The 19925-nt window shown below is 47.1% G+C and overlaps 2 protein-coding genes across 12 annotated transcripts in view; one reads left to right on the top strand and one right to left on the bottom strand.

Moving 5' to 3' along the window:
• LOC103094333 (zinc finger protein 850-like) overlaps positions 1 to 19925 on the bottom strand; it is a 293282-nt gene that overhangs the window by 138908 nt on the left and 134449 nt on the right. For 2 of the 7 annotated variants that reach the window (XM_056825062.1, XM_056825063.1), the window contains exons 3-4: positions 9100 to 9226; positions 1014 to 2891 (exon numbers count right to left, since the gene is read on the bottom strand). The exons of 2 other annotated variants lie outside the window; for them this stretch is intronic. In XM_056825062.1, the coding sequence (XP_056681040.1) occupies positions 1774 to 2891; positions 9100 to 9226 (1245 nt within the window). In that variant the 3' untranslated portion in view covers positions 1014 to 1773. Of the gene's footprint in view, positions 1 to 1013; positions 2892 to 9099; positions 9227 to 11470; positions 11523 to 15835; positions 16200 to 16486; positions 16613 to 19925 lie in introns of those variants that run through there. 3 more of the 7 variants (XM_056825061.1, XM_056825060.1, XM_056825067.1) reach the window with 3 other exon arrangements.
• Positions 16784 to 19925, top strand: part of LOC100009932 (zinc finger protein 420-like) — a 50274-nt gene continuing 47132 nt past the window's right edge. For all 5 annotated transcript variants that reach the window (XM_056825098.1, XM_056825096.1, XM_056825101.1 and 2 more), the window contains exon 1: positions 16784 to 16915. The gene's annotated coding sequence lies outside the window, so the exon portion shown is untranslated. The remainder of the gene's footprint in view (positions 16916 to 19925) is intronic.

Raw genomic sequence — 19925 nt, 5'->3', positions numbered from 1 at the left:
TAGTTCATTGTCAAATAATATGGTTTGTTTTATAAAAATTATAAACATTAGCAGCTAAGATAATTATAGTTTGGAGTGCTATCAGATTTTGTTTACATCCATATCTTGAAGCCTACAACCTAAGAGATTCCACAAATCCTACCACACCTCTCTTGGGAGTATAACAAGATGGTCAGATAAAAAGAGAAAGGATGGTCTTGTTTTTAGAACAAGACAAGTCACACAGGAGGTAGAGGGCTACTCCTGCTTTCACATATCAGTTAAAGAAAACTGCTGACTCCTTTTATTCCACCATAAATATCAGTAAAAACAAAACCCTGACTGAGTTCTGCCAACTTACCACCCATAGTGACCTTTTATACACTTAACAGATTAATCAGCACTTGCGTCATTAAGATGTCCATATTAATGAATTTGTATCCATCCTATTTTAATCATGAATGTTTTCTGTCACTGCATCATCAGATTTCTTGGCATAAAAAAAGACTATCTCCTAAGGCTCAGGGTGTCTCTGCTCTTGATCTTGATCAGGGTCTGGCTTTATTGGGAGTCTGGCCTCCTGCTAACAAACCTATTTAGAGTTTGGTCCTGGTGTGATGATTTCTTGCCACGTATGTAGTACAGACCTTAATGCAAAATAGTCTTAAGATTTGATATGTAAGTGACAGGTCTAGAAATTATAGAAATAAGTATAATTGTATCAGTTATGTTACCATGGACTCTGGGTGCAATCAGTCCAGTATCAAGCTGATATGTGGTGATTTTCTATGTAATATAATTATTTCAATAATGCATTCAACTGAATAAAAGTCATTAGAATGTCAATAACTTAATTTCGTATTTGAAATCCACAATATCATTTGTTATCTGCTAATTTTTGGGAAAGATATATTAAATGATGCTAACTACAAATGATTTCTATTGGTAAAAGACATTATTTCCTTCCTAAATTAACTCCTCCTTAGATCCAGATGTCATGAAATGATGAATCAAGTCATTTGAGAATAGGGGTAGAATTTTTAAAGACTGAAGTATTTAATTGAGGCATGTAAAGCAAATAACGTTCTTCAATTTTAATCTTGGTTGCGTTCGTTTTGTTTCTATAGTTTTGAATTCAATATAATAAAAATTACTTATTTTACACCTCATAATGTTATCAATTTCTTATTCGGCAATAAATTATTCTATCAATAAATTGACCTGAAAGGTAAACTATTCTACACATCCTTAATTTAATTATGGGTTTACAGTTTAAGTCTTATTCATATAGATATTTGGACCTAGTTTTTGTATAGCTTATGACATAACAGAATGTCATTTTGAGCAAGGTGAGAGCTCAGTGAGACTGGCCCTAAATTAATTTCACTTAATTTAAGGGAGTAGGGAGAAAAGATAGAAAAATAGGAGACTTTCCTCATTGCTCCACTTAGCTTGCTATTTTGTGGCCACCATTAGGGTGCCCTAGCCATGCACACAGGGATGTCCAGCCAGCATCAAAACTAAAAGAGAATACCTTGGATGTCCACTCTGGTGTCAGTTTATCAAACCTTTACTCTGCCCACTAACTCTCAATATCATCTCAGGAGCCAACTGTGGATTTCTATTTTGCCTGGGCCATCCATGGGGGCAGTCCAGTGGGTGGTGCAGAGGACATGATTCTTCACCTATCTGATGATCTCTTGACTCTATTGCTGCCTTTTTCCTGCTACCATCCTATCCTCACTCAATGGTTTCCATCATGCAATCCTCACCTGAATCAAGTTTAGCCTCATGCTAGGTATGCTGCCCTAGAAAAGGGGAAGGGTAAATTTCCTTTACCCAATAGCAAGATTGGAACTGCATATGAACATTTTCCATATACCTTGTATTCTTAAGGTTTCTCCCGATGTGGATTCTCTGATGTACAGAAAGATAGCAGCTGCGACCAAATGTCTTTCCACACTGCTTGCATTCATAAGGTTTCTCACCAGTGTGAGTTCTCCGATGTACAGCAAGTTTGGACCTTTCTTTGAATGTCTTTCCACATTGATTGCATTCAAAAGGTCTCTCCCCAGTATGTGTTCTCTGATGTACAACAAGATGGGAGCTCCGACTGAACATCTTTCCACATTGTTTACATTCATAAGGTTTCTCACCAGTATGCATTCTCTGATGTACAGCAAGGTAGTAGCTCCGACTGAATGTCTTTCCACACTGCTTGCATTCATAAGGTTTCTCACCAGTGTGAATTCTCTGATGTACAGCAAGACTGGAGCTCAGTCTGAATGTCTTTCCACATTCCTTACATTCATAAGGTTTCTCCCCAGTGTGGATTCTCTGATGTACAGCAAGATGGGAGCTCATACTGAATGTCTTTCCACATTCCTTACATTCATAAGGTTTCTCCCCAGTGTGGATTCTCTGATGTAGAACAAGACAGGAGCTCTGACTGAATGCCTTTCCACATTGTTTGCATTCATAAGGTTTCTCCCCAGTGTGGATTCTCTGATGTCTAGCCAGATGGGAGCTCTGACTGAATGACTTTCCACATTGTTTGCATTCATAAGGTTTGTCCCCAGTGTGGATTCTTTGATGTACAGCAAGATCAGAGCTCTGACGGAATTTCTTTCCACATTCCTTGCATTCATAAGGTTTCTCCCCAGTGTGGATTTTCTGATGACCAGCAAGACTGGCCCTGTGCATTAAAGTCTTTCTGCACTGATTACGTTCACTAGATTTTTCCTCAGTGTGCATTCTTTGATGTTCAATATGAGATGAATTTTGAGGTGCAACACAGAATTTTCTGGAAGCAAAGTTATCGAGACCATCACTCATGAATCTTTGTAGGTCCATTTCTTCCACAGGAAGGCTCACCTCTGATGGATTCACCTTCATTTCAGGTCTGATCTCTCCTAAAGGAAACAAACAGAAAATCATACATATAAAGCGATATACACATATATAACTCTATCTCCTTTCTTCAAGTGTCAGAACATAAACTGCTTCATATCCTGTTTTCTCAGGTAAGAAATCTTCCAACTTAAAAAGGCACAATCCATCCTTTCAAAATGCCATCACCAGAGGCAGCTGGGTGGCTCAGAGGATTGAGAACAAGGCCCAAAGACGAGATTTCCTGGGTTCAAATCTGGCCTCAGACACGTCTTAGCTGTGTGACCATGGGCAAGTCACTTGACCCCCATTTCCTAGTCCTTCACTCTTCTGCCTTAGAACCAATTGGTTCTAAGACAGAAGGTAAGGTTGTTTTTTTTTTTTACAAAAAAAGAAAAAGTCACTATCTCAAAGCTAAAGAATAAGTTAAATAACAATGAGTCTTCCATGTGATCTCATTAGCTCTTCATAACAAATCTGGGATTTTGGACAGGCTACCTTTATTACATTCCTAACTCAGACCATGACTTCAGAAAGTCTGGATGAGTGAGTGACTTGACCTGAAATCCTGGCAGCTGAGACCAAATTTTGAGTCTGGACATGTTCTGTCCACAGTACTAGACAATTCACTTTCAATCTTTTTGCTTTCATTTTCATTGCCTATACATTCAATGCTCTCTTCGTTTTCTAATGGAACATGAAAAAAATAAGATCATCTCTCACATTAATGAAGTCCAAGGGTGAAATGTAGCACACTGGCCATCTCAGGATCCTCAATGGGATTATGATGACCCCGAAGATTATTTGTAATTATATCTTTGTAGGGAGGGCATTCTAAAAGCAACGTGAGAATGCCCCAAAAGACTGAATACATGGATCCAATTTGAATGCCTTAAACAATCTGATGATGAGCAACCTCCCAATTCATGGATAAACTCATTGAGCTTGGGGGTTGGTACCTGGACCTTGATCTTTCTACAGAAAGGAATATTAGGCAAATAAAGCAACACTTTGTCATGAACTCTTGCTGGATTACTTTAAAACACAATGCCCAAGGTGGCCTGAGATGAATCTTGACGAGTTGAGAACTACTGTTTATGTCTCTAGAGGCCATAAAGAAAAAGAGGAAGACACTAATGATTTATTGGCCATGTTTCAGAAGGAACTAAAATCTTTATTGGATAAAATTGATAAACAAGAAAAAGGGCTTGATATTCAACCAATGGCACTTCCCCCTCTCCAAGAATCTAACCATCAGTCCCTCACCTGCCACTTTTGTGAAAAGGAACACATAATGATGAACTGTAGGAATGTGTTCCAGGCAATGAGAAATAATATCTACTGGAAAAATAATAACTACAAAACAATTATAGAAATAACTACAATAATAATTACAGGAATTGCAACTTTAGGACTGATAACAATTCTAGGAATATAAATCAGGCAAATGATAACCCAGACCAAATGACCCCACAGCAGTATTATCTTAAGCGGAGCTCATCCCAGAACTACTTGGTGTAATAATGTCCCTTAGGGAAAAGCCCAAGAAACTAACAAAATTTATGAAAATGTACAGGGGGAGGGGTTGGGTCACAGGAATCCGAGGATACATCCTTTGATTTTCTAGACCCTAATGTCTTAATGCCCGTTGACCCTATCCATTGCCTCCCCATACTTATGAACCCCACTTAACAGTAAAGGTTGATAACACCTTTTATGATTTGTCTTTTGGACACTGGAGCTTCCAAGTCTATATTGAAAAGTACACGAGACAGATTGCAATTCCATCAGATCAATAAATGTAGTGGAGGTATCAGGGACACGCCTAAAGGTTTCAAAGCTTTCCCCTAGAATGGCGTCTATAGGAAGCCTGGAAGTGGAGCACTCTTTCCTCTTAATGTCTGGCTCCCTGATAAATTTACTAGGGAGATCTTTTATGCAAGCCTAGAGCCTCAATAACTTGCACTCCAGATGGCTCCATGTCACTGGAATTGCCTGAGGAATCCTTAACTTTGTTCCCTGTACTTCTTTCAGACACTCATGAAAGAATCTCCCACTTTTGAAATCCCAACTGATATATCCGAGTCTCTCTGGGCCACATCATCTTCTGATGGTGGCCTACTTAAATCAGCTGTCCCTCTCCAAATTAAAACAAAATCTAGCCCACTTCCTTCCATTCCTCAGTACCCTCTCTCGAAGGAGGCAATTGAGGTCATTAACCCAGTAATAAACTCACTAATTGACCAAGACCTCATAATTCCCTGTAAATCTGAATACAATATGTCCAACCTGCCTGTCAAAAAGCCAAAATTGGGGCCCAATGGCAAGCATTTCTATTGATTCATCCAGGATTTGAGGGCTATAAACAATCATGTTATAAAGAGACGTCTGGTGGTTTCCAACATAAACATTATAATTTCTTCAATTTCTAGCACAGCTACATACTTTACAGTAGTAGACTTCTGCTCAGCTTTCTTTTCTATACCTGAAAATTCCAGGTATATCTTTGCTTTAATCTGGAAGGGTTCCAAGGGAATCTGGGCCCATCTGCCCCAAGGATTCATGTAAAGTCCTACATTGTTTATACAATTCTTAATTGCTGATATAGATGCCATTATATTTAAATACAGCCATTTAATCCAATATATGGATGACTTGCTCTTGGCTTCACCAAATGCTGAAGCATGCCAAGAGGATAGCAAGCATCTCCTTTTGGAACTACATAAGACATGCCACAAGGCCTCCAAATTAAAATTCTGTGGTGTCTCCCCAAAGTACAATATTTAGGTTTCATTTAACTCCTGGGTCCTGTTTAATTTCTCCTAAGAGTATTGAAAGTATCCAAAAATTAAGCTCTCCTAACACTAAAAAAGCAATTGAGGACGATTCTTGGAGAAATGGGATTTTTGTCCACAGTGGACCCCTTGCTATGGGGAAATCACTAAGCCCCTTGGACCACTCACAATAAATTCAGTCCCTGAACCACTTAAATTAGAAATGGAACACCTAAAAGCTCTTTCAAATTTAAAACAGGCTATCCTGTCTGCCCCTGTTCTAAGCATCCCAAATGATGATAAACCATTTACCTCATGTCCACGAACAAAAAGAGGTAGCTTCAGGTGTCCTAATTCAACTTTTGGGACCTGCTCAACACCCAGTAGCCTATAATTCAGCCAAGATAGATCCAGTAGCTGCCAGAGCACCACCATGTCTTAGAGGAGAAGCTATCACAGCTTTATTAGTAACCAAATTTGCTGATCTAGTATTGGGATGCCCTCTGACCATAATGTGGCCACACGAGGTCAAGGCATTGTTATTAAGACATAGGACACAAGCGTTTACCAATCAAAGGATTACAAGATACGAGATAACCCTACTGAATAATGAACATACCACACTAAAATGCTGTGGAGTTCTTAATCCTGCAACCTTGCTCCCCAATTTGCTATCTTCTGGAGAACCTTTACATGATTGTACATCTTTAGTTTCCATTGCTGATGAACCTCTTAATGATTTACTGAAGACTCCTTTGGATAATTCAGATTTAATGTTCACAGATGGTTCTTTGTTTATGAGGGATGGAGTGTGCTATAGAGGAGATGTGGTAGTAACAGAATTTGCCACTATGTAGCCTGCTTCCTTACCCTTAAATACAAACTCACAAGGTGCAGAACTCACAGCTTTAAAACATGCCTGTATCATTGCAAAGGATAAGAAGGTCACAATTTACACAGACTCCCATTACACATTTGGCATGTCCTGCCATTGTCATACTATGGCTTCAGAGGGGATACTTAACATCAGCTGGAAAATGTATTACCAACACATACCTTATTACTGAACTTTTCTGCCACCCAGCTCCCCAAAGCCATAGCTATTGTTTAATGCTCTGCACACACAGGTGGCACTGACCCTGTCTCAAGGGGAAATAATCAAGCAGATATTGAAGCCAAACTAGTGGCCTCAGAAGGACCTGAAATAATTTTGCCATTAAAAATTACTGATGATTTGGATCTATCCCTTTCCTATAATGAAAAGGAAGTGGAAAAATAGAAGCAAAAATTTAAAGCCAAACACATTAATGGAGTATGGGTATCATCAGATAGCAAACGCCTGCTCCCAGAAGTTTTTATAACTAAATTTGTCACTCCATCCACAAACATGGTCATTTTGGTCAGTTCACAAGGCACTGTGAACTTCGTTAAAGAGTATGGATAGCACCTAGAGTAACTACAATTGCTTCCAAAGTATGTACAGCTTGTCCTACTTGCCAGGCCTTTAATCAGCATGCTTTTCATGGAAAAGGTTTTAGTGGATGTCCTCTCACTTACACACCATTTGAGCATTTACAAATTGAATTTATCTCTATGCCAAAAGATGTATAAATTTTTTTTGGTCATAGTCGATCAACTAACAAGTGGCCTGAAGTGTTTCCTACTGGTCCCTGGGGCTTTTGTTGCCAAAGTCCTTTTGAAAGAAATTATTCCTTGTTTTGGCCTGCCAGCATGTATTGATTCAGATAAAAGAAGTCATTTTACTGATTCTGTCTGGGGATAACTCCTAAATTTAACACACCATATCATTCCCAGAGCTCTGACCAAGTTGAAAGAATGTATAAAGAACTTAAAACTGATTGGCAGATTGTATATGGAGACTCATTTAAAAATGGTCCCAAATTCTATCTCTGGCCCTAGTTTATCTCAGGAGCAATCCCAGAGGTGATTTACACATCTCTTCATTTGAGATGTTATTTGGACAATATGTGCTATTCAGTCATATAACAGATGACCAGCGGTGGGCTTCCCTCTGCTCCAAAGAAGAGACCATGTCTTCAGGGGGAGCTAGAAGCCCTGGGCATGGGGGATCAGTCAGGGAGGAGTTGGGAGAGAAGCTTGTCACCGAGTTCTCTTTAGGGAAAGGTGGGGGAGTCCAGGGACTCCACTCACTCTCCATGGAGTTCCCACAGGAGTCTGCCCTCACCCCTCAGTGCCTATAATTCAGGAGCCCAGGGTATGATGTGCCTGTTACCTTGTTGGGGGACCTCGCATGAGCAACAACCCCCACCTCCCAAACCCCCTCCTGTTCTGGTCCGAAGGTCAGTGTCCTGGGTCACTCTGAAGCTCCAGACACAGGGACCTCGAGGGATCAGCTTTTGTCACATAACTCTGCATACTCATCCCTCCCACCTCTATTAGCCTCCTGGCCTCTTCTCTTGCACAGTCTCTACCTCCTCTCCTAGGGAACTCGACAGTCATCCTGACAATCACAGAGGAGGGCAAGCAGGGCCTTCAGGAGGCTCAAGGGGACTCCTGGAAAAGAGTCGCCTCAGCAATTAGGGTGGGGAGAAAAGGGGAAGAAGGTTGTAGAATCAATCTGGATTCCAGGGCATTTTCTTCAGAGAAGGTGGGACTTATTTCATAGCTTTCCATCTCTGGAAATGAGAGGCAGCTAGAAAGGGAAGGGGGCAGAGACCTGAGATTAGAGGCAGGAAGGCCTCAACTGATATTTTACCATATACGGCTCCCATGTGGATGCCTCAGAACAAGTCACTTAATTTAATCTATTTCCTCATCTGTAAAATTGGGGTTATTGTGTCACTGAATTAGGAAGATGAAGGTAAGGACGAAGTGCATTAACATTACAAAGAAAACCCTCAGCAGAACTCTGGGCCAATAGCAGGGTGTGATGAACGCTGCATCCCTTCCCTCCCTTCCTCACTGGCTCTGCTGGAGGCTTAGGGCAGTAGGAGGGAAGACTAAGGACAAACCATCTCTCCTGGGGACACCTAGAAGCTATGAGCTACACGTTTATGCTGGTTAAAGAGAAAAAGATCCCCAATAGTAGAGCCACCCTAGAGGGGAAGAGAGTGGGAAGGAAAACCTTCCTGAACTGTTTTCCCAGATTGGTTTGGGACACTCAATTCCAGGCCAAGGCAGGCCAGGGCAGGGCAAGACTGAATCAGCTCTGAGATCACCTCAATGTCTGAGATTTTCCATCACACATTTGATTTCAGACTTCAGGAGCACCAAAGGGAGGCCACAAGGTCCCATTACACGATGCAAAGTCCTTTTACAGGAGAACCAGGCAGCAGGAGGGCCCTGACTCTGGGACTCGCCATACCAGCCCTCGTCCCTTCCTCCTGACTGAAAACTGCTCCCAACCCTGCTTCCTGCTGAGGGCAATGATATGCCCTTGGATGGCAGACTCGGGCAGCAGGGAGAGGCTCCTTACCCACAGAGAGCAGGTTCCGGACATTCTCCAGCATCACCTCCTTGTACAGCTCCTTCTGGGGAGGGGACAGGAGGCGCCACTCCTCCCGCGTGAAGTCCACAGCCACATCCTGGAAAGTCACCACCTCCTAGAAGAGCCCAAGCAGAGCACAGAGGGCTGAAAGTCACATCACAAGGAAGAGCCCGAGCCCACCTCTGGTCAGTTACAGGAGGAAACTGACATACAGAGAAGGGAGGGGCCCAAAGTCCCGCCCATTGTCAGTGTCAGAGCCAGCAGTAGAAGCTGAGTCTGTAAGAGTCCAGGATGGTCAGTTACAGGAAGAAACTGACATACAGAGAAGGGAGGGGCCCAACTTCCCGCCCATTGTCAGTGTCAGAGCCAGCAGTAGAAGCTGAGTCTGTAAGAGCCCAGGATGCTCCTGAAGGAAGCTGAGGAGTTTCTGTTGTGTGAAGGCAAATCTCTAGGGACCTCCATTGCAGCTTGGATCCCAAGGGCCCAGCCCTGGGATACAGATGTCAGTCACATGTCTGTGGCCCTGTTCTGTGTGCCGGGGCAGCCCACTTCAGTGTGAGTCTTCACCGTGCCAGAGCCTGAGCCTCTCTGCCTCTCTCTTTACTAATAAATGTTCATCTACCTGGTAATGAGCCCCCGGATCAGTCTTTACTCCTGACACTGTGGAAGGCACCAGAAAGGAGAGAAGGTGCTCCACAGGGCTCGGGGACTCAGGATGCAGCCCAGACGACCCATCCTCGGAGAAGGCTGAGCTGATCTCGGATCATTTACTTATTGATCCTACTTACTAGGAACTTGTTTTTGTCTGGTAACTGCCCGAGTCCTGCTTCTCTGCCTCCTGCCTCAGGGAGCTCAGCAGAAGGGGAGGAGGGGGGGAAGGTCACCCTCTGGGGTGGATACAACAGCCACAAGTGGGCTCTCGGGGGCTCCCACAGGATTCTGGCTGTCCCTGGCAGGGACCCCGACTGTCCCTCCAACAGGCTCCCTTGGCTTACACGGACCCTCCAGCCCCTTCCTCTCCCCTCCTCTGACGCAGGGACACTGGGCCGAGCCTGGCACACACAAGGGTCTCCCTCCACACTGTGAATCTTGAAATTTCTCAGACTTGTAAACTTACATGGATCAAAGAGGAAAAAACTTACATGGGACTATCCCCCATTTTAAACAGTGAAGCTACTTAGATCCAAAATGTGAGAACTCTACTTAGATCAGAAATGGGAGGACCTCTACTCCACCCGTACTTAAGACTGCTTTAGGGAAGAAAACTCCTTGCTGAACAATGAAAAATACTTACACCCATGTAAGTATTTTTACACCACTTAAGCCATGCCTACTTTTAGAATTAATACAATGGGGTACTAAGTACCTATTAAAGGTCAGGCAACTTGTAAACTTGCCAGGACAAAAAGGTGAGAAACTTACTCAGAGATTCTAATCTACTCAGCTGTGAATTCAGAATGGACTGTCCTTTGGAAACGTCTACTGTGATTGGTAGATGGAAGACCTTGGGGTAGCTAACACAGGAGAAACCCCCTATATAAGAAAAAGATGATCTCTTGAGAAGGTGAACCTCTTGAGAGACAGGCTCTAAGGAGGGTCTCTTGAGAAGAATCTCTCGAAGGACAATCTCTAAGGAGGTCTCTCAAGGGAGGCTGACTCTGGCTGGAACTCCTTCTGGGGAGACTCTGTCCCCCAGAATCCTTGCTTAGACAGATCTTGTGGTGAGTGATAAAAGACTCACTGAATCTCCCTCTCTTAAGATTCAGGTCTAGGCCATGTTGGCTTAAGGCCCTTCATACTTATTCCTTTCTTACTCTTTCTCTCTTTCTTTGATTCCTCATTGTATTATTAATTAAAATCTCTATAAAACCCAGTTGACTTGGGTATATTCATAATTGGAAAGATTTCCCTGGCGACCACCTTATATTTGCCAGGGAGCAGCTCCAGGGGACAAAGTCTTCCCTGAGGACGGCCCAGACCAGGGGACACCCTCAGGCTCTGCTCCAGACCAGACTCAAGAGGGAAGAGAAGAAAAATAAGCCAAAAAAAAAATGTGAGCGTTGCCATGCAAGCAGAGAGAACAAAGACATGATCCCGATGCAGGGAAAAATAAGGAGTCAATGGTTGTCCTCAGTGCTCACTTGTGATGAGGAGAAATCTGACATGAGAGGCAGTGTGGGGGGTGGGGCAGGCTCTTGGGGTCTGAGCTGCCCAAGGGCCATAGCCAGGAGTCGGGAAGGGCTCTTCCTCCTGCCCTGGACGTGGGGACAGAAATGGCCTGGTAGGAAGGAGGGATCAGCTTCCCAGCCTCAGTCTCCCAGGCTGAGGAGGCTCTGATCTAGGGCTAGAATGCACTTACCTGGGCTGGGAGTCCGTCTCTCTCAAAGGTCATCTCTGGGACTCCAGGCTCCCTGTAGAGACAGCAAAGTAGCCCCAGTGAGTCCATTTGCTGAAGTTCCTCCATCTTTTCCCTGCCTTGTCTCTCTAAGGGTTAAATTAGGAGTTTTGACAAAACTGAGAACTGCTTCTAATAAATTTACATTTGAATGAGAATAGAGTTGTAAATTAATATGAACCCTTTAGATCAGAGGAAAGAAAACTTCTAGCTGTCAATAACAATTAACAATTTAGTTTAATTAAAATAGAGACAGTAAAAGAATATAGTAAAACTAATACATATCTTTGCTGGCAGACACTGTTGCTGAGCATTCCATGAACCTGGATGATGCCTGAATCATTATCTTACCCCAGGTGCCCATCTACATTTCGTGGAACTATTCATCTCACCCTAATTCCTGGAATACTTATCCTGCACCAGGTGTCACATCTATCTACCATCCTTGTTGCACTTTCCCAAGGACCCATCTCAAAGGAATGCTTTCATTTTCCGTGATCTATACCCATAAAAGTTGTTAGCACCTTGCAATAAACCATATTTGCCTGCCATCAGCAAGGAGAAACCCTTCAAACTCCAATCTTTTGCATTTTCTAGGTATTTTCCCTCATCCTTACCTGGGGAACTCTGGTCCCAATCCTGGTTTTTTACAAGCCCTAAATATCAACAACTGACAGACCAACCAACAGAAGCTGGCCTCCTTTTATACCCTTTTCCTACCTCACTTCCTGTCTCTATGGGTTTTCCTTCCTGTATCTGTGAACCGGTTAATCCCTATGGTAAGAGGATGTCCAGGTCCCCAGTTAAATTAAAAAAATAAAGAACTCCTTTTTATATCTCCACACTTTTTGGCCTGCTGAATGGAGCTCCAGCCAAAGCTCTTCCCAACAGGCCTCCCTTGGCCCAGGGAATGTCTGACTTCTCTGCATTTCTGAGCAGCAAGAGTTGGCCTGGAGCCCTCCTCCTGAGGCACTCCCTCCTTCTTTCCCCCAGTGTAGACAAGCCCATCTTCCTCACTGCCTTTTGTAAAAAATGGATTTTAAATCTGGACTTCAATCCCCAGAAGCCCTTGCTCCACTCCCCCAGAATGCTTTGTAACCTCACCTGGGCAGAGAATGAGATGGGGTATTTAACCTGACTGCAAAGGCTTTTGTGTCTTTTTTCTTCCCTGTTTTCTGCTTGTAAGCAGACACGGCTCTTTTCATAATGTAGGTGAGGTTGTGTCTAGGCCTCTCTGTGGGCCTAGACACGTGTTTTCTTATCCTGTATTTTCTTTAATCCTTAATCTTTAATGAAAATCTAAAAATACAATACTCCTTGCAGAGAGAAACTAATTTCTACCTGCCTCAGTCTCCTCTAAATTTTAATCTTTACACTTTGGGCTCCCTCTCTGGCCCAATGGCTCTTGGCTGTGCCTCAGAAGAAAGCTGAACAAATTAAAAATCCTCAGATGAAGACTAAATTAGAAATCCTAAAAATCAAAGGAGAAATTAATAAAATTGAAAGTCATAAACTATTGATTTAATAAATAAGACTAGAAGCTGGTACTTTGAAAAAACAAATAAAATAGACAAAGTACTAGTCAGTCTAATTAAAAAAAGGAAAGAAAAAAACCAAATTGACAGTATCCAAGATGAAAAGGGACACCTCACCTCTAATGAAGAGGAAATCAAGGCAATCATTAAAAACTACTATGCCCAATTATATGGCAACAAATATGGCAATATAAGTGATATGGACGAATACTTACAAAAATATAAATTGCCTAGACTAGCAGAAGAAATAAATTACCTAAACAACCCCATGTCAGAAAAAGAAACTGAACAAGCCATCAAAGAACTCCCTAAGAAAAAATCCCCAGGTCCAGATGGATTCACAAATGAATTCTATCAAACATTCAAAGAACAGCTAACCCCAATATTATACAAACTAGTTGACAGAATAAGCCAAGAAGGGGTTCTACCAAATTCTTTTTACGACAGAAACATGGTACTGATTCCAAAGCCAGGCAGGTTAAAAAAAAAAGAAAGAAAACTACAGACCAATCTCCCTAATGAATATAGATGCAAAAATCTTAAATAGGATACTAGCAAAAAGATTCCAGCAAGTCATCACAAGGGTTATCCACTACGATCAGGTAGGATTCATACCAGGAATGCAAGGATGGTTCAACATTAGGAAAACCATCCACATAATTGATCATATCAACAAGCAAACTGACAAAAATCACATAATTATCTCAATAGATGCAGAAAAAGTCTTTGATAAAATACAACAACCATATCTTATGCATGGTATTTTTCAGGATTCTCTTAGAGAGAATACATTACAGCTACAACAAGTAAAATCTCAACCAGAAACAGTGTGAAGTACAGCCATTGCCATACATAGTCTGGGGTTATGAAACAAAGAACAATATTTGTACTATAAAAAGAACAATGTATTTACTGAAAAACCAGTTGTTAACTATGTTGTGAACTGGTTGTAACCACATATTTATAAAGTCAAACATTAAGTTGCCTGTAATTTTGCCTTTTGTCAGTAGATGGCTCTACTGCCAAGGGTCTTATTTTGTTGAAAATTTTCCTAGGGACTTCACAAAACACGTGGGGAGCGAGGACAAGGCCAAAACTTTCTACAGGTTTCCCTCACTCCTAATCTAAGCAGTTGTTCCCTAAGGGAAAGGAGATTTAGAAACAGCTCTCCCAGCCAGGACCCTAGGGCCCTGTTGCTAAGATTTAAAATAGCTGTGTTCTAGCTAATTTAAGGAGAGAGGAAAAAGAAATCCAAATTTACTTACTTCTACTTCTGATCAAATTAAGCTATTAAAAGCTGAACTTGGGGATAGTCACAGTAAAGAAAAAGTTTAGGAAAGTTAAGAATACTGAGGGTATTTCATCACAATGGACGTGGTTAGCCAAAATCGTAAGGATAATTTAGTGTTGTGACTTAATATCTAAATTAATTATTGGTTGCCATAGGACATCCCAAATAACAAAATACCCAAGTCAGCTGGAAATTATGGTGATTTTAATATAGAGAGAAGGCATTAAGGAGAAGAGAGAGACAAAGACAGAGACAGAGAGATAGAGAGACAGAAACAGAGAGATAGAGAGACAGAGAGAGACAGAGAGGAAAGAGTTAATTTAAACTGCTCTGGCTCAGGCTGAGCCAGGCAGGAGTTAAAGGCCTTGGCCAAAGGGGCCTCTCCTGAGCCCAAGGGAAAAGGAAGTCAGTCTTATCCCTCACCACAAGACCGTCTCAAGGAAGCTGTCTGAGGGAGCTCCTCCAGGCTGAGTTCCAGGATCAAACTGGCACCCAGGCCTGCTCACAAGAAGTGACCAGCCAGAGCCACCTCTCCAGGGAAAGGGAGTGAAGGGAGGAAGTGACAAGCCCTATACAGCTGGTTTTACATCACTTTCCTGCTTCTCATCTGTACCAATGGTAGCTTAGCTTGACTTAGGACAGCCCAGGGGTCCGTCAGCTGCTTCTGCACATGTCTGCTGAAGGCCATCTTCTTAGATACTTAATCCTTGAGTATGGGTGCAGACATTCCTGACCTTGTTAAACTAAGTAGGGTGGGGCAATGTAGAGTTCCCAAGACCTGATTCTGTTAGACCAAGTATCTCCGTTGTTACTAATCAGGAAATAGCTAAATGAGATCTTCTAAAGTGCGCTAGGCATAGGGTGGAGTAGTTTTAAAGTTGGGGGGTGGGGGTGGGGTGGCTGCAAGTCTGGGAAGAGAAAAGGGTCTGAGGGGGCAGCTGAGCCCCTCCTTCTGCTCCTCCTCTTCTCCTCTCCCCCCCAGAGCCCCATGAGCCCTGGGGATCCCCTACAGGAGGGGCCCAGGCAGAGCAGGGAAGCCTGGGAAGGTCAACAGGGCTCCTGGCAAGGAGGGCAGCCCCTTGGGGGGACTCAGGGGTTCCTGGGGGCGCCTGAGCCTGGGGAAACAGGAGGAAGGGGTGCTGGGGTCTCCCTAGAAGCTGGGGAGGGTGCCTGGGACCCTTTGGCCCAGCTGAGGCTGGGGATCCCTTAAGGGAACTGGAGCCAGGGAGCCCAAGGGCCAGGGGGGCAAAGAAAGGGGCCGGGAAAGGGGTTTGGCTCCTGGGAGGGCTCGAGGGCTGGAAGGCAGAGCTCAAGGATCCTCCTAGAGGACTCTGTAAGCAGGAGCTGGGAAGCAGGACTCCTGGGTCCTGACAGGGCTGGTAAAACAGCATCCGGTACTGCCCCCGCCACCCGGACTCCCCCTTCAGGCAGGACGTTTTAGCAGGAAAGAAGACACAGCGGACCCCTGTGAGAAACCAGAGCAGCCCCGGGGATACAGCGTACCTCGCAGGCAGTTCGAACCCTGCCCTGCCAGCCAAGTTCTGCGGGGCTCCAGGAAGCACAGGCAGGAGGGGGTCGGGCCCAGAGAGACTCGTAAAGGCAGAATTCGAACTCAGTCCAGCCTAAGGGCCCCCACATTGCACATGGCTGTAACCTGGGGGCAGGGAGTGAAGTCCTCCGCCTCCCGCCCTTCCCCGCAGGGGCCCGGCTCCTCTACCTCGGGCCCCTCCCACTCGGGCCCGCCTTCCCGCTGTCCCGCGGCTCCACGCAATCATTACCGAGGCCTGAGGCGCGGCGCGGAGGGAGTTCTATGGCCCCTTAAGGGGCCAAAGCGGGCAGATCTCTGGAAGTGCAGGAGGCGGGGCTGGGTGTGATAATAACTTCCTGCTTCCCAGCGGCCTGCGTGCCGCCGGTTCCGGGACTGGATCGCCCCGCCCCTTGGGGCTGACCCGCCCCTCTCCACCGCCTCCCTCCCCCCCTGCCCCCGGGCTCGGAGGGGCCACGCTGCCGGTGCTCCCCTGCCTAGTTTAGTCCACTGGGCTCTCCGGGGTTTGCAGGTGAAAGAAAAGGCTCCCGCGGCCTCAGACGTCCCGAATTCCGAGCCCTTTCTGGTGCAAAGACAGTGAGGGAGCCGCAGAGTTTCTCTGCACCTACCCCCACGCGGGCAGAAAGAAATGTGGGCGTGGCTTCGCAAGGCCTGCAGAGCCCGAGGCCGCGTTTTCTTCATGAAACCCCCGAGACTCGAGCGCCCAAAACTGAGCTAGGAGGGGATCCTAGGCAGTGCCGGCCCTCAGCGCCACGGGGGCGGGGCTGGCCCATAGAGGGTGTAGAGGAAGGAGGAGGGAGGGGGGAGGCGGGGCTCACACTGGAGGCTGAAGAGGGAGGCGGGGGAGAGGGGGAGGGTCAGCTCCAAGAGGCGAGGCGGGGCGGGGCAAACCAGGCCCCGAGCAGGCGGCGCGGAGGCCTCTGGGAAGCAGGAAGTGAAGGTGGCTCTGAGTCCCTCCTCCTGCACTTCCAGAGATCTGCCCGCTTTGGCCCCTTAACGGGCCATAGAACTCCCTCCGCGCCGCGCCTCAGGCCTCGGTAATGATCGCGTGGAGCCGGGGGACAGCGGGAAGAGGGGCCCGAGTGGGAGGGGCCGGAGGTAGAGGAGCCGGGCTCCTGCGCGGTAGGGCGGGAGGCGGAGGACATCACTCCCCGCTCCCAGGGTACAGCCATGTGCAATGTGGGGGCCCCTAGGCTGGACTGAGTTCGAATTCTGCCGGGCCCGACCCCCTCCCGCCTGTGCCTCGTGGAGCCCAAAGCCCGGAGTCCCGCCCCTCCCCCCACGTCCTGGGACGCTGCACCTGGGCGGAGCTTGCTGGAGCCGGAAAGGGGTTAAAGGAGTGGGAGGAGCAGCGCCTGGGTGGGAATTAACTGCAGGCTACAATGTATCCGCCAGGCTGTTCTGGTGTCTGAGGGGTCGGCTGTGGCCTCCCGCTTCCTCTTCGGGATCTTGTTCCCTGTTAAGATGTCCTTTCTCGAGGGGGAGGGACCAGTACGGGATGCAGTTTTACGGGCCCTGCCAGGACCCAGGAGTCCTGCCTCCCAGCCTCTGCTTCAGGCACCCCAAGTATGGTCTATACAAGCTAAACAGGCAGTAATGACCAGAGAGAGGTCGGAGAGTGAAGAGGAGTTCAGGAGGGCTTCCTGGAGGCGGCGAGATTGTCCTTTGGACTGTAGGAAAGCCGGGGAGGGCCGTGGTGTGAGCGGGGGAGGGACAGCCAGAGAAAGTGCTCCTGGCCAAGGGGCTCCTGTGTCCGGGGGCAGAGGGGGAGGGGCCATTGGGGCTGGGAGGCCGAAGAGCATCCTGGGGGATTTGAGGGGGAGGCCGAGGGAGGTCATCTCGGGCTGAGTGGAGGCTGGCAGGAAGGGGAAGAGCCCAGGAGGCCAGCAGAGCCCCGGGAAGGCCCTGCAGTCAGGGATGGGGGCAGAGGGAGGAGGAGGGCCTTCCCCTCCTGGAGGAAATGGGAGCCCCGGGGAGAGTGCCGGGCCTGCCTGGGGAGGTCCTGGGTTCCAGCGTGGCCTCAGACCCTTCCTGGGCTCTTGGGGGCTCCCTTTTTGTCTCTGAACCCTGAGCCTGGCCTGGCCCCCTGAAAGGGCTCCCCGGCTGGAGGATCCCCCCCTGGAGGCTGGCTGGGCCTCTGGAGCACCAGTAAGGACCCCCATGACCCTCCCCCAGCCCAGTGGGGCCTCCAGCAGGTGGTCGGGCTTTGGGCCTGTTTCTTGTCAGTTTGGGACCACCTTGGCGGCTTCACCACAGGCAGGCCCTGTTCCTGGTTCTCCCCCTCCCCTTCCTTCACCTGCTCCTCCTCCCCACACCCTCACTGACCCCCCATCAGATGGCTCCAGCCCCCCAGAACCCCCCCCCTGGCCCCTCATTGTGGCCCTCACAGTCCCTCAGCCCCTTCCCCCATGGGGGCCCTGCTCTCCCCCAGGAGCTCCCCGCTGCCCCCACCTCTCTCAGGCTGTATCTAGGCTGCCTGGGGGAGGGGAGAGCAGGGGGGTATCCCCAGGATGGTGTGTGAGCCAAGGAGGTGCTGGATGCAGGGGGAGGGGGGCATAGTGGTGTCCCAGGGAGAATCCCAACCCTGAGGTGGAGTCTGGAGGCTTGGAAGAGGTCTAGGGGGACAGAGGGACCATTCCAGGGACCCAGGGATTCCTGACCCCCAGCTTCTGCTAAGAGATTCCTCTGGGAGGATCCCTGAATTCGGCCTTCCTGCCCCCAAACCCCTTCAAGGGCCAAAGCTCTTTCCTGGCCCCCGTCTTTGACCCCCTGGCCCTTGGGCTGCTCCCCGGCTCCAGTTTCCTTTAGGGATTCCCAGCCTCAGCTAGGTCAGAGGGTCCCGGGCACCCTCCCCAGCTCCGAGGGAGACCCCAGCACCCCTTCCTCCTGTTTCCCCAGGCTATCAGCTCCTGAGAACACTCGAGTCTCCAGCATCCGTGCCCTCCTTTTGAGGAGCTCTGTTGGACCGTGTGCCTTCCCTGCTCCCCCTTCTGGCACAGCCCCCAGGCCCCTTCCCTGCCAGGAGCATTTGGGCTCCCACACTTAAATTTGGAGGCTCTGCCTGGGCCCACCCAATCTGGGATCCCAAGGCCCTCCTGCCTTTTGGGGGTCTGGGAGGATGGGAGAAGAGGAGGAACAGAGGGAGGGGCTCATCTGGCCCTACTGACCTCTTCTATTCCCAAGCCGGCTCTCTCCCAAGGGCAGGCCTCACCCTGGGTGACTCCTGTGGCCCCTCAGCCCATATAAATCTCTGTGGGCCAGCCTTGGAGCTGTGAAGATTAGGGGAAACCTGTGCCCTCTGGATCCCTTCTACTTCCCAGCTCAGGGTGCAGAGGCCCAGGCCTGGCCCCAGGAGGGATGGGGCTGAGCCAGATCCCGAGCTAGGATGGAGATCAGGGCAGCTTTCTTCTGAGGCACAGCCAAGAGCCATTGGGCCAGAGAGGGAGCCCAAAGGCGGTGAGGAAGATGAGCTTGTCTACACTGGGGGAAAGAAGGAGGGAGTGCCTCAGGAGGAGGGCTCCAGGCCAACTCTTGCTGCTCAGAAATGCAGAGAAGTCAGACATTCCCTGGGCCAAGGGAGGCCTGTTGGGAAGAGCTTTGGCTGGAGCTCCATTCAGCAGGCCAAAAAGTGTGGAGATATAAAAAGGAGTTCTTTATTTTTTTAATTTAACTGGGGACCTGGACATCCTCTTACCATAGGGATTAACCGGTTCACAGATACAGGAAGGAAAACCCATAGAGACAGGAAGTGAGGTAGGAAAAGGGTATAAAAGGAGGCCAGCTTCTGTTGGTTGGTCTGTCAGTTGTTGATATTTAGGGCTTGTAAAAAACCAGGATTGGGACCAGAGTTCCCCAGGTAAGGATGAGGGAAAATACCTAGAAAATGCAAAAGATTGGAGTTTGAAGGGTTTCTCCTTGCTGATGGCAGGCAAATATGGTTTATTGCAAGGTGCTAATAACTTTTATGGGTATAGATCACGGAAAATGAAAGCATTCCTTTGAGATGGGTCCTTGGGAAAGTGCAACAAGGATGGTAGATAGATGTGA

The sequence above is a fragment of the Monodelphis domestica genome, chromosome 1 (genome assembly GCF_027887165.1).
Source record: "Monodelphis domestica isolate mMonDom1 chromosome 1, mMonDom1.pri, whole genome shotgun sequence".
Classification (NCBI taxonomy): Eukaryota; Metazoa; Chordata; class Mammalia; order Didelphimorphia; family Didelphidae; genus Monodelphis; species Monodelphis domestica.
Note: the sequence above shows the minus strand (reverse complement) of the source record. Positions and strands in the feature narration are given on the sequence as shown.